The 13,881-nt window shown below is 35.4% G+C and overlaps 1 protein-coding gene across 1 annotated transcript in view; it reads right to left on the bottom strand.

Moving 5' to 3' along the window:
* PHLPP1 (PH domain and leucine rich repeat protein phosphatase 1) overlaps positions 1–13,881 on the bottom strand; it is a 206,821-nt gene that overhangs the window by 86,759 nt on the left and 106,181 nt on the right. The window contains 1 exon segment of the mRNA XM_038525861.1: positions 10,149–10,274. Coding sequence (XP_038381789.1) covers positions 10,149–10,274 — 126 coding nt within the window.

A 13,881-nucleotide genomic window follows, 5' to 3' on the forward strand; every position in this document is an offset into this window, starting at 1 on the left:
TCTACTATTAGAAATAAGGTACTTGACTTTGTATTTTAAGCTCCAAATCTAATATACAAGGTCCAGTATTTTAGATATACAGAGGTCACTGATATTTTTCTAATTATTCCACGATTCCTTACTTTATAAAATTATAAATCAAACCAGTGGGTAGAAGAACTCTTCAGAGCAGCTGCAGGAAATGCAATACTCTGAGTTACAAATATTACAAATATTGAGATTTTTCAAGATAAGCATATATATAATGGAAACTAAACTCTTAAGTATATATATATATAGGACATATATATATGGATATGTAAATATATATTTACATTAGTCTAAATACTCAGATTAAAATAACTTAACTCTATAATATTAACATGGCTAGATACAAAGATGTGATTGATCATATATGTTAAGTTCATGATATGGCAATACTTGACAAGTTTTTGAAGACTTAGGCAACAGCAGCCTGTCCCCTCAACAAGAAAATCAATTTATTAATGATTATCAATTTAATCTGCCTCAGATGACTCAGAAAGCATCTCAGATTTCTTAACTATGTCTTGGTCATCATTTAAGAAGATCGATGAAGCTCCTGTCCCTAGCAGCATATCCCACACAACTGACTGTGTGACAAACCACCTTTTATTCTATCACTGAGCTGCCTGGATTCTGCTGACAACTGTATATATGAAGTACTTCCCTTTGACATTTTCAGTAAATTTCAGTTGTTACTTGAGTCTTGGTTTGTTTTGTCCCCTCAGGCCACTGTAAAACATCAGAAGTACAATTAAAGAAAAAAGAGCAAGGTAGCAGAACTTCTTGCATAAAACAGTGCTGGATACCGTATACCATAGAGTGCCCTCATCTGCAAAATGGAGATGTGATAGTATCTCTTCCAGAGTGACTACTATCTTCTGTTGTAAAGCCTGAGGTCGTAGAGCTGTAATGAGTACCTACCTCACAAGGCTGCTATAAAGCACCTAGACGTGTGCTTGGCACATAGAAAAGATACCAAAACATTTAGTTATTTCTATTGGCATTATTGTGGTCACTACTAGATCAATTCAAGGGCTAAGTAACTTTGTTAACAAAATATATCAATGAGTTGGGGATTAAAAACAAAAACTCTTTTTATTTTTGTGTTGACCTCATGAATGAATAACTAATTCACTTTGGATACAATGTATGAAGAAAGGAAGATGATGGTGCTCCCCAGCTGGTATCTGCAAGTATGCGTATCAATAAACCAGGTAACACCCGAAAGGAAGCTGAGGAAAGGATCTGGGAGCCATGTGACAGAGACTTGTCGGAACTACCAGGGATGCTCCTCCTGATAACAGACTGTCAAGGGGTGAGGGATGGCAGAGAAATCATGGTAACTTCCATATTCAGAAGTTACCAACTGGGGAAGAAGTAGAATTAGCTCATGTTATACCAGAGAGCAAAACTGGATCAACAGGTTGAAGCCACAGGATACAGACTTCAGCTCACTGGTAAGGAAGAGCTGTCTGGGCAGACACTACAGGTGTCTGAAACACTAGAGACAGTTTTTAGGAGGGAAGGAAGTCTGGGACTCCAGAAAGTCCTTTTCGAATCTTGAATTTGAAGTCTCTAAACTAAGAGCACTGATCATGGCTACAATTTAAGGTTAAACTAAAGAAATTTCGAAGAAAATGCCAAATAATTGTTACGATAATTATTCCAGAAAACTACACTAGGTAATACTACCTTTTTGGTGACTACGTGACAAGGGCCCTTTCCAATCTTAAAATAATACGTTGTAACTTTAAGCACAGCTGTAGCCCCTCACTTGAAAAGGTGAATGAATTTTATTAAAAGTAATAACAATATACAGATAAATCCCACATGAGGAGCACATCTCTTCCGTTTGTTGAGATCCTAATCTAGAAGTGGAGTCTGGAAGAGTGCCCAGCATAAAGAAAGGGTGGAATTAGTCTTCTCCTTTCCCTCCCCATGTCTCTCGGGGCAACTCTGTAGTAACACCAACAAAGCTGCAGAAGAACAGGGAGGGGGTGACAGACCTGAGGAGGGAAGACGGAGACACAGGGGATGAGTTTAACCCAATAAATGTACAAGCCAGCAGTATTTCACAAAAGTACGAGTCTTTTGTTAGGGTATGGGAAGCAAATGTATTTTTTTTTACTTGTATAAAACTGGATTATAAAACTTTGGAGAAAATTAAATGGCTTTAAACTGAAATGACTCAGAATTCAAGGAAAAAACCCTTCTTTAGGAATATGTTAACTAGGATTTCAGAACCAATAGCTGCCACAGGAAAAAAAGAACAGACAGGATTAGCAATGTGGAAATAAGATGAAGCATAATTATAACCACAAAGAGATCATTTTAAGCATTTTTACTAACTTAATCAGTTTTATGTATTACAAAAACAAAACTTAATGCAATCCAAAATATTTCATCTTTAGCTTAAATTCAAAGCAGAATTCCTAAGTTCCTTAATTTCATAAACTGTTGCTCATATCTATAATAAGAAAAGATTGCATACCATGAATTTCTATATAACGAATCCATTACTATGCTGTAAAGTTAGTTATAATAATCAAATTTCCCCCAGGAAATGACATGGAACTAGCAGGAAACAATCTAGACTGGCCAGTACTTTTTTTACTTTATCTAGCTTCTATTTTTGTTTTCTTTCTCATGCTGCTCAGACATCTGTGATATGACTATGTTTTCACATTTTACCCAGCTGTGCCTTTGTACATACTTTACATCTCTCCTTGAAATGCTCTTCCCCTCATCCTTGTGGTGAACTCCTATTCATCCTTCAGAATTCAATTTGCCCATTACTTCTTTGAAGTCTTCCTGTACCCAAATAGCTCATATACTGGATTTCCAATTTTCTTCTCACGTCTTCACTACAGCGTTGGTATAAGAGCAATCTCCTTGGGATGGGGTGATGTATTATAAGCTAAATCCTTGTCACTTGCTTCACTTAAGATTCTACCACAGATCTGCTAGACTGTCCCTGCTCAAATGGCCCTTACTTCTCTCCCTAAAAAATGGGTATAAAATGTTAGGTGAGGGTTTCCATCAAAACAAATCAAAACAAAACATAAAACGCCTGGACTTCTTAGCAGAAACATACTGAGAGTAAAGCCTCTTACCATTATAATCCCAATGTTAGCACAATCCCTAAAAGACAGGTTTCAAATCATGCTGACAAAAAGCAGCATACTCCCTAATCTACATGCTAAACTAAGAAGCAAACAATGTGTAAAAGATGACTAAGTAATCTTACAGGGTTCCTTGCAACTATTTCTAATGACACAAATCTGTGTGTTGGAAACCTTAATCTTATTACATTAGAATGACTGGACTCAAGTATTAGTGAAGTATTCTTTGAGTGAAATCTAGACAATAAAACACTTTTAAAGCACCTGAAAGCAAAAGTTCATTTGTGATTGACCATATACTTTGTTCTTATTTAAATAGTGATATTTATTCACTATTTCATGTGATCTTTAATTTAGCACGAAATGTGGCCCTAACTTCCCTACACTATGCACAGTAAGAGTGAACCCAATATATCCAGGCAACCAAAGTTCACTGCAGTGACTTAAAGAAACAAAACAAAACAAAACAAAACACAAGAGGCCTAGAATTAAGATACTACAGTTAATACTGGAAGAAAGATAGGACAGAGTGCCACTATGATGACCACAGCCACTGGAAACTGCCAACATGTACACCACTGATCAACACAGACAGAGACGCGTGCACAAGCTATGCTCCTAATGGGGTATGAATTTGTAATGATGGGCCATAGAACATATACCTGTAACACAACTGGTCACTGCTGAAGATTGTAGAAGCTAGGTCACAGGTATATGGTTGTTACTCTACTATTATATCCACTACTAAATATTTGACATTTTCCATAATAGAAAATTAAAAACACATCCATGCATAATACCCAGTGATCTTAAATCTTCCTTGAAATAAAGAAACAAACTTTAAAGTGGGACAATACAGTGCTGTAGAAGTAACTATGGCTTAATAAAAAATTAAGTATGCTTAGGCTATAGATTTCCATAAATAATAACTGAAGAGAGTTCACAGGATTAATCAATGTCTGAAGCTAATGCACTCCAAAAAATGGGCCACAAAGATGGATATAAAGGTCAGCATTTCTTAGAATGTCATTCGTGTGTTTGACAGGAGATCTTTTGCAGTTCCTATTTTCTCAACTACCCCCTGCCCCCAACCTTCCTCCCACCATTTGGAAAACACACTAAATACATGGGCCTGTGTTGAGCAAACAGAGCCCTTTTTTACACTGCATACAATGGGATGTTTACTGGATTTTTAAAGCATGTCATGCATTAATATTTTAGGGATGACTTTATAATCAATATCGTAATCCTCCCAAGGGAGCTGTTTCCTTCCATTCACAGTATCTACCACTAACACCCACCCAAAACAAAAACTCCAAAGACACTGCCTTGTGTATTATTTTTGCAAGCAATACTAAGTCCTAGGAATAAATTTAAAGAAAAATAAGTATGTAAAGACCTATCTTGGTAGAACATATCTAACTTTTTATAAATTTTCCCATAATCAAATGAAACAAATTAGAAGATTAACACTTCTCTTTTAGCTAAGATCCAGAAGCATAAAAATAAAGGATTTTCCTTTTATATTAATTATCTCATTCATTTTAATTTAAAAATCATTGGAATTGGTTCTTTTTGTCCTCCTACTCAGTCTGAGGTGGAGATGGTCATTAAAAATCAGAAACTCAGATATTTCTTTCTGTTGTTTTACTTTCAGATCCTTATCAAAATGAATCTCATTTAAACATTAGGATGTATGACATATGAATATATATATATATATAAACACACACACACAATGGAAAACTACTCAGCCATCAAAAAAATATGAAATCTTGTCATTTGCAACAATGTGGATGGAACTAGAGGGTATCATGCTAAACGAAATTAGTTAATCAGAGAAAGACAATTATATGATTTAATTCAGATGTGGAATTTAAGAAACAAAACAGAGGGCAACCCTCTTGTGTCCCCTCCCTCCTCCCAAGCTTGGTACTATCACTTTGCTATTGCTCAATAAACCTTGCTTTGTTGCCCACCAAAAAAAGAAGAAGAAGAAGAAGAAGAAGAAAGAAGAAGAAGAAGAAAGAAGAAGAAGAAGAAGAAGAAGAAGAAGAAGAAGAAGAAGAAGAAGAAGAAGAAGAAGAGAAGAAAAGAAAAGAAAAGAAAGAATAGAAAAGAAAAGAAAAAGAAACAAAACAGAGGATCATAGGGGAAGAGAGGAAAAAATAAAAGACGACAAAAAAATCAGAAGGAGAACATCAGAGAGGGAGACAAACCATAAGAGACTCTTAACTACAGGAAACAAACTGAGGGTCACTGGAGAGGAGGAGCTGGAGGGATGAGGTAAGTGGGTGATAGGCATTAAGGAGGGCACATGATATAATTAGCACTGGGTGTTATTATTATTTTAGATTTTATTTATTTATTTGAGAGAGAGAAGCAGACTCCCTGCTGAGCAGAGGGCCTGATGCAGGGCTGATCCCAGGGCCCTGAGATCATGACCTAAGTCGAAGGCAGACTGACCTAAGTCGAAGGCAGACACTTAAGCAACTGAGCCCCCCAGGAGCCCAGCACTGGGTTTTATAGAAGACTGATGAATCACTAACCTCTACTTCTGAAACCAATAATACATTATATATTAATTGAATTTAAATTTTAAAAAGATGAAAAGATATCACAAAAAAGAAGGGGAAAAAACCATTAGGATATAAAGACAATCCATTCTGTGAATGTGGTGTTAAAAAGAAAAGTCTCCACAGTAACCCTGAATGACTATACTGTATAACTTCCTAATGCCTAAGACATGAGGAAGAAGAGGACAATGGAAAGGGAAATTGGAAGTCCAAGTGGCTTATGAGAATCAGCTCTGGCCACTCCAAATTTCCCATAAGCACATACTCCCCAATGGATCCAGCTTCTCATCCTCCTTTTTCTAGTAGCCCCAACTTACTCACCCAGGATGCTGGATTAAAGAAAAAGAGATTGTCACAGGACTACCCTTAATAAACGAAGTTTAAAGAAGAGCATGACTGTTTTATAAGTGATTCACATCCAAACAGTGGGTTCTCATATGGATTTCTTCTATAATATGTAACCTCTTCAACCAGACCCTTACAACCAGTTTCTCCTTTAATTCACTAACCATAACATCTTCTAAAAACTTTTGAAATGTGTATCTGGTTTTTAAGAATAGAGAGAGGAAAGACACTGTTATCTAAAATATGCATTTAGTAAGATGTTCTGCCCTCCGTCCCTGATCCCTGACTTTTCAGGAAGAAATCATTCTCCCCAATGTCTGACATCTCTAATTATGTTACCCCAAAAGGCCGCTATGTTAGGAATAGCAAAAGGTCCTTTGTTCAGATAAACCAAGCATATGTCTTTATCTGCTTAAAATAAACATAAAAACAGATAATGCTTTAAAAAGATCATTTGGCCAATCAGTGATTAACAGCAGGAATGATGGCCATAAAATTATTTTATGTATTTATTTACTCGGTCATTCTCAAACACACACACGCACACACCGTTAGAACCTCTTTGTGCCAGTTATAAGTCTATCATGAATATTTGACATAAGCCCTAGGAGGTAAGAACTATTACTATTCCCTTTACCAAATGAAAAGGTCTAAAACTTAGAAGCTTTGACAGTGTCAGGGTCAGTGAATGGTAGGATCTATGTCTGCCTTAGTTTAAAACCCGAACTCTTTACTCTCATACATTTGTTTTCTCCAAACATTCAGAGCCTTTCTGAAGGAAAGGAGGTTAATTCAAATACATTCTTACTAATAGCAGCCAGCTACTAGTTAACTAATTATTAATTCTAGTAATTTAAGGTAATTAGTTTAAATTCCCTCCTGGAAGCACCCACCCACACCTGTGTGAAATGTAAGCTTGTATACATATATGCGTGTGAATGATCTTATGCATATAGCTACATTACACATTAAATACTTTCTAACGGCAATACAATAATCAGTGGAAGAGGAAACTCACACCAACACTCCTCCACCTGCCACCATCACCTTCTCTTGTGTCACTTCTCTCCCTAGCCCCCACCTTCTCCTACTGAATGGCCTGGTGCATGAATCTGTCTGTGGTTTGAATAGTCAGAGAGAGAGAGAGAGCCTTGTTCCAGATCCACTATCCTACTAGACCATGGAGACGTCATATTCACAAACTAGCAGCATCGAAGAGTACTAACCAAGCTAACACTTGACATTTACAATCACCAGCAGCAAGTTAGAAATAAACAATTTCCATAACCCATTAAAGAGGCATTTCATAATCTACCTCTTCTGCTTACCTCTGCTGTCTCTCTAGAAACAAACTCTTTGAAGTTAAAAACTATTTTGCCATTGTTTAAAGGTGCCAATATAAAAAGTCTAATTAGTGCTTTGGTTTCTGACTGAGGCTACAATTTACCTACTCATTCAAAGCAAGAACCTAGAAGCCATTTTTTATTCTGACCTTTTCCTCATGCTTGATATGTAATTATCAGTAATCCTGTCACTCAATCTTCAAAACACATCCCAAAACACATCTATCCACTTCTCTCCATTTCTGCTCTCACTTCTTGCCTGGAATATACCTAAGAGCCTCCTGCCAGTCTGACCCTCCTGCTTCTCTTCTTGTCCTCCGCACAATAGCAATGTCAGATCATGTAACTTTCTGGAAGAGAACTCTTTGAGTGGCTTGCCATTATGCCAATAATATAATGTCAGTTCTTTATTCTCTTCTGTAACAGAGGACCCCTGCCTTCCCTGACTTTACATCCCTTGTTCCAGTCTTAGGACTTTCACACTATCTTCTCTACCTGGAAAACTCCAGCCACTAGATCTTCAAATAATTAGATACTTCTACTTCTTTCACTGACATTCCAGTTTAAATGTCCCCTAGTCAGAAAGAGTTACTCCTCTTCCATTATTCTCTGTCATTATAGCTTGTAATATAGCTTGTATATATTATAACTTGTATATATAGTGATTATTTGGTGTTTTGTCTGTTTACTTATTTATCATATGTTTCCCCAATGTAAGTGCTCCCAAGAGAGGGGAATTAGACTTGTTCTTTGCTATATCCCAGTACATAAAACACATACTTGACATACAGAAGGTGCTTAATAAGTGCTTGCTAGCTTTAGAAGAGTGACTTATCAATTGTGTGGATGTTTAATATACAAGACTATTAAACTCAATACCTATTAATCCTTTTGTTGTTTCAATCAAAACAACCTGTCATTGGTAAGCTTGATAAATTATGTTTTTTTACATCTTTATCCATGTTTAAGTATTTATACCTCTGACTTGTTCCAAAAAGAATGCAAAGCAGGTGACTATGACACTGCATTTGGTTTAAAAGATCAAAATGTCTCCATATAGGACATTCTATAAAATACTGACCAAGACTCCTCAAAACTGTCAAAGTCATTAAAAAAAAAAAAAAAAAAAAAAAGAACCACAAGAAGACTGAAAAACTGTCACAGACCAGAGGAGACATGACAGTCAAATGTGATGTGGTATCCTGGATTAAACCATGGGACAGAAAGAAGACATTAGAAGAAAAACTAGTAAAATCCAAATAAATCCTGGAGTTTAGTTCAGAGTAATGTGTTAATATTGGTTTCTTAGTTTTGCCAAATCTATCATGGTAATAGAAGGTGTTTGGGAAATTGGGTGGGGATATGTGGAAACTGTTTCATGTTTACAACTTTTCTGTAAATAGAAAATTCTTCCAAAATAAAAAGTTTATTTTAAAAAATCAACATCTCCACATAGAAATGTAATGCACTCTGACTACATTTTGGCATTTTACTTTCAAAAAGCAGAATATAGGCAGTTGACTTACTGCCCTGAACCCATGCAACCATTTAAATATAAAAGCACAGTATTATTTAATACTTGCCTCCTCGCATTTGCCACCACAAAGTAATTTTAAAATAACTAGACACATGCACTTAAGGCCTCTAATATCACATTAACTCTGCATCACGGTTAGGAGAATCTTCTAGGTCCTATCAATCCTAAGTCTGCCCATTGCTTCTTCTCTGAAAGGAGGGGAAACCAATAATGTTCTTAAGTGTATGGCATCACCCGAGAACACAGTTTTTACCTGATAATTCAAGGGCAGCCAGTATTTCAAAAAAGTCTTTCTAGATGTTATTCTCAAATTTTCTATTAACTTTTAAGCAAAGTTATTCTCTATTCATTTGTTTGATAAATAATTACATCATACAGCAGTCTGAATCATATTGAACTTGGATAGCAAACTGGATTATGAATTCAAAAATATGAAAGTAAATTCCAAAGTAATGCTTCTATACCCAAGAGAGGTTTCATCGTTTCATAAACACACCCAAAACCAAGGCACAAAGTACTACAATCCACCCATTTTACACATAATTCTATAAATGTGATGTAAAATCATCTTCACACACAGTACTTGAAATACCAACACTTATTTATCTTATTTATCCTGTTATTCTGGCTTCCATTACACACACACACACACACACACACACACACACACAGAGGTATACTATTTCATAGGTCATGGTGATCCTATTTAATTAGGGGACTATAAAATGGTCAAAATAATCAAGATGTCAAAAGAAATTAAGCCATCCGAAAGGCAGAAATTGAACAGGCGAAAAGGAGATGGCACAGATTAAACTACTTCTATGAAAAAATAGAGGAAGAGGGGAAATTTGTAACAATTCTCTGGGTATTTTGTGGTTTTACAGTTGTCCTACCCTGGGCTAGTCCCTTAAATATTCTTAGCCTATGTTCCTTATTTTTAACATTAAAATAGTAATGCCAGTCTACCCACTGAATTCTTTTTTGTCCCCTAGGATAAACAAAACCTAACAAATGAAAACAATTAAAATTTTTTTTAATTGGCTACTTTTCAGCCCAAACGAGTTTTACAAAATTAAAAATTGTAAACTACTAGCAGTATCTGAAAAAAATATATATAATACTACATTATGGAACTGAATAAAGCAGAAAGCAACCCTTGAGCCAGCTAGAAGCTGAACGGTGTTCTTGGGTAAGCACCTACCTTGGAGACTTGTCGAAGCCACCTTAAATACTCTGTGAATGTATCAAAACAAATGTAGTAGGTCTGGCTTTGGGGTCCAGAGGAGCTAAATGCTAAACAGTGCTGGTGCTTTTTCACTTCTTCTACCTATAAAAACAAACAGAGACAAAAATGAGGCAGGAAAGCAGACCAGTTACATAGTTCATTGGCCCAACATACATACCTTTGGCCAGTGAGCCTGCACGGATTTGCATCTTTCCCTATATATGTTCCTCTTCATACTTAAAACACACTAAGTTCCTAAGTCTGACCAACAAATTTAAATTACTAGGAAATCGAAAACGGGGAGTTTTATTTTCTTCAAATTTCCCCACAAGAGGGAACTTCTCTTCTTCCTGTTTAAATTGGATGACTCCCTTCCTTATCTTTATCGTCACAATAGGGTGCTGAGGTTCTTCCTCCCCTTGGAAGGAGTTGTACTTAATATTTTACTTAAGGATTTTTATTCCAGGTAAGTTTTTTACTTTAAGGGACTTTTGTATCACTCTGAATTACAATCTTTTGAAAAAAGTCTTTAAGCATGTTAAATAAGTTTTTAAAAATTTAACATGAAATTGAAATTAACATGAAATAAAACTCTACCAAGAGAAGTTTCAAGTCCTCACCAGGCAATGATACAGTCCAATCAAATTTCCACTGCCCAGTAAATTCATCCTAAGGGGAAAAAGTTCAGATAATCAAGTAACATGACATTACACAAGTTCCTATGCTTCATTTGCAAAAATGATCACAAGTCAACAAGTGTAAAAAATTTTCAAAAAGATCAGAATCAGAACCAAAATGCAGTTAAAAGTTAGATGTTCTGGAACCAAAATGCAGTTAAAAGTTAGATGTCAGGGTGCCTCGGTGGCTCAGTCGGTTAAGTGTCTGCCTTTGGTTCAGGTTATGATCCCAGGTCCTGGGAGAGAGCCTGGCATCAGGCTCGCTGCTCAGTGGGGAGTCTGCTTCTCCTGCTCCCTCTGCCATTCCCCCTGCTAGTGCTCTCTAGCGCTCTTTGTCAAATAAATAAATAAAATCTTTTTTAAAAACCCTACATATCAGGAACAAATTGGATTTACCTCAGTAAAAGGCAAGATGGCTTAACATTACTGGAGCTACAAAATCTTTAATCACATTAACAGGTTAAAGAAGAAAACCATATTATCATCCCCACAGCTGCAGAAGAAGTATTTCATAACATTCATCACTCATTCATCATTCATGATAAAAACTCCTAGCAAACCAAGAACACAAATAACAATTCAAGCTGACAAAGGGTATTTATCAAACATCTAAGGCAAACTTCAGTGTTAATGATGATATATCACTCTCTTTAAGATCACTGAGAAGACAAGTATTCTATTCATACCAGAGTTCTGGCCATTACACTAAGACCAAAAATGTATTAAATATATTAAAGAAGGAAGAAAATTGTCATTATTTGAATATCATGATTAGCTACATAGTAAAATGCCAAACAATCTATAGACACTATATTAGAATAAGAAAATTCAGCAAGGTGGGGCTAGATATAAAAATCAATACTCAAAAATCAACCACATTTTTATACTCTAAAGAGAAAATACATTTTTAAAATGCCATTTAAACTAATCAATATTAAAAGAAATCAGATCAGTGATTTCTGGAGGATAGGGAAAGTGAGGAAAAGTGTGGGAGGAAAGGATACAAAGGAGCACAAGGAAACCTTTGGGGGTGGTATGATCATTTTTTTTCTTCACTGTGGTGATGGTTTAATGGGCGTATTTAGCTATCTATACTGTTATCAAATTACTACCAAAATATGCAGTTTATATTTTGATTATATCTCAAAAGAGTTTGGTGAAGATGCAGAGAAACAAGAACACTTGTACACTGATGTGAGTGTAAAACCATGCGTGAACTTTGGAAAACAATTTGATATCATCTTATAGCATGTGCATATGCCCTACAGCCCGGTAACTGCACTCCTAACTATGTATCTAAGAGCAGTGTTTCTCAAGGAGGTCATTTATTATAGGATTTTGAATTAAACAGTTCACTCTACATTGTACAGTACTGTCTAATACTTTGCATGACATTTTATCCTTTGAGTCCCTGCCCTATAAATGCCAATAGATTCCCCCTGAACCAAAGAGATTGGTATTAACCAAACACTATCTACTTTCCACATTTTCCAGACACTCTGCAAGTAAGGTGAAGTCATGTGAGACTCATTCTGGCCAATGAATATAAGCAGAAGTTTCTGCATCCAAATATACAAGAGCCAGTTCATGATCCTCCTGTTATGTCTTCCCTTGCCTAAGCACCAAAAGTAGGGTACATGTTCCAAATGTTCTAAGAGAGCAGAGTCTCCATCAGACTGGGTCCCTTTACAGTTATGTGAAAAAAGAAATCTCTACCAATCTACAGTGAACAATTAGTGGAATAAAAAAAAGCAGTTATGTTAAGTCACTGACATCTGGGAGGATTTGTTACTATAGCATAATTTAGCTAATATCAACTGATACGTTGACTGCTCAATAATTTCACAATCAAAACACTTGCATATATTACCAAATGTCCCCTTTGGGCACAGTAACTCTAGTTGAGAACTACTGCCCTAGGAAAACTACTTGCATACCAGGAGGCATATCAATGTAAGACTATTTCAGCAGCATTATTTATAATAACAAAAAACTAGAAGCAACCCAAATGTCCATCAACAGGAAAATTACTTAAGAAATTATGAGAATTTAAAACATTTACAGAAGAGAACATTGAGAACATTATTCAGAAATGAAAACCACATACAGCAAGCAACATAGAATCTTATTATGAAACAACATAATATTTAGTGAAAAAATTCAAACACAGAAGCCCACACATAGCACAATACCTTTTTTATTGGATCAAAAACAAGCAAAACATAGTTACATGATTAAACTTATTTCAAAAAAGAAAATGATGAATATATATTTTAGGACAATGGGTGGATACCTTGGGGTTGGGGAAGGCAATGGGACAGATATAAAGAGAACACAGATAGAAACACTGGTACTGATAATGCTATGATTAGCTGAATAGTAGTTAAACTGAATAGTAGTTAATGGTTATTTGATTTATTATGCATCATAATTTAGCAATTATTGAGTAAAATATTAAAATATTACATTTAAAAATCTGTGTTAAATTCTAAAGAATAACATAATAGTTGCACAATGAATAGAAACGTGTCTATTAAATAAGTTTTTCTCAACATTAAATTTTAAGAGTGCTTCATTTAATTTCATATTTGGAATTAACTTTTGAAAATGTACCCTAAAGGACCATGCTCTAAGTGGTGTGTCAGATTTGATTATCAATAAGTATTGCTCAGTTATGGTCAGTCTATCTCATACTTCATTTCTAGGTATCTTCATATATATTTAAAAAAACAAAAACAAAAACAAAAACCTTCCATTTACTCTTAGTTTTTCCTTTAACAGAATGAAACAGTGAACAGAATGAAAAAAGGAACAAATAAACATTAATGAAAACTCAGATTGCAAAGACTGAATTATTTTTCCCTAACTTGGTCAAACAGGTTTTAAAAGACTGTTTTTCAATATACTCAATTATTTTTAAAGGCGTAGTGCAAAACAGGTTTTACAAGGTTTGTCTGTGAGAAAAGGAAGCTATTTCAATTTATTCAATAGTAGAAGTCCATCCAATAATAGGCCTGGGAAACAAGACAAGT

Source organism: Canis lupus, chromosome 1, assembly GCF_011100685.1.
Source record: "Canis lupus familiaris isolate Mischka breed German Shepherd chromosome 1, alternate assembly UU_Cfam_GSD_1.0, whole genome shotgun sequence".
Lineage (NCBI taxonomy): Eukaryota > Metazoa > Chordata > Mammalia > Carnivora > Canidae > Canis > Canis lupus.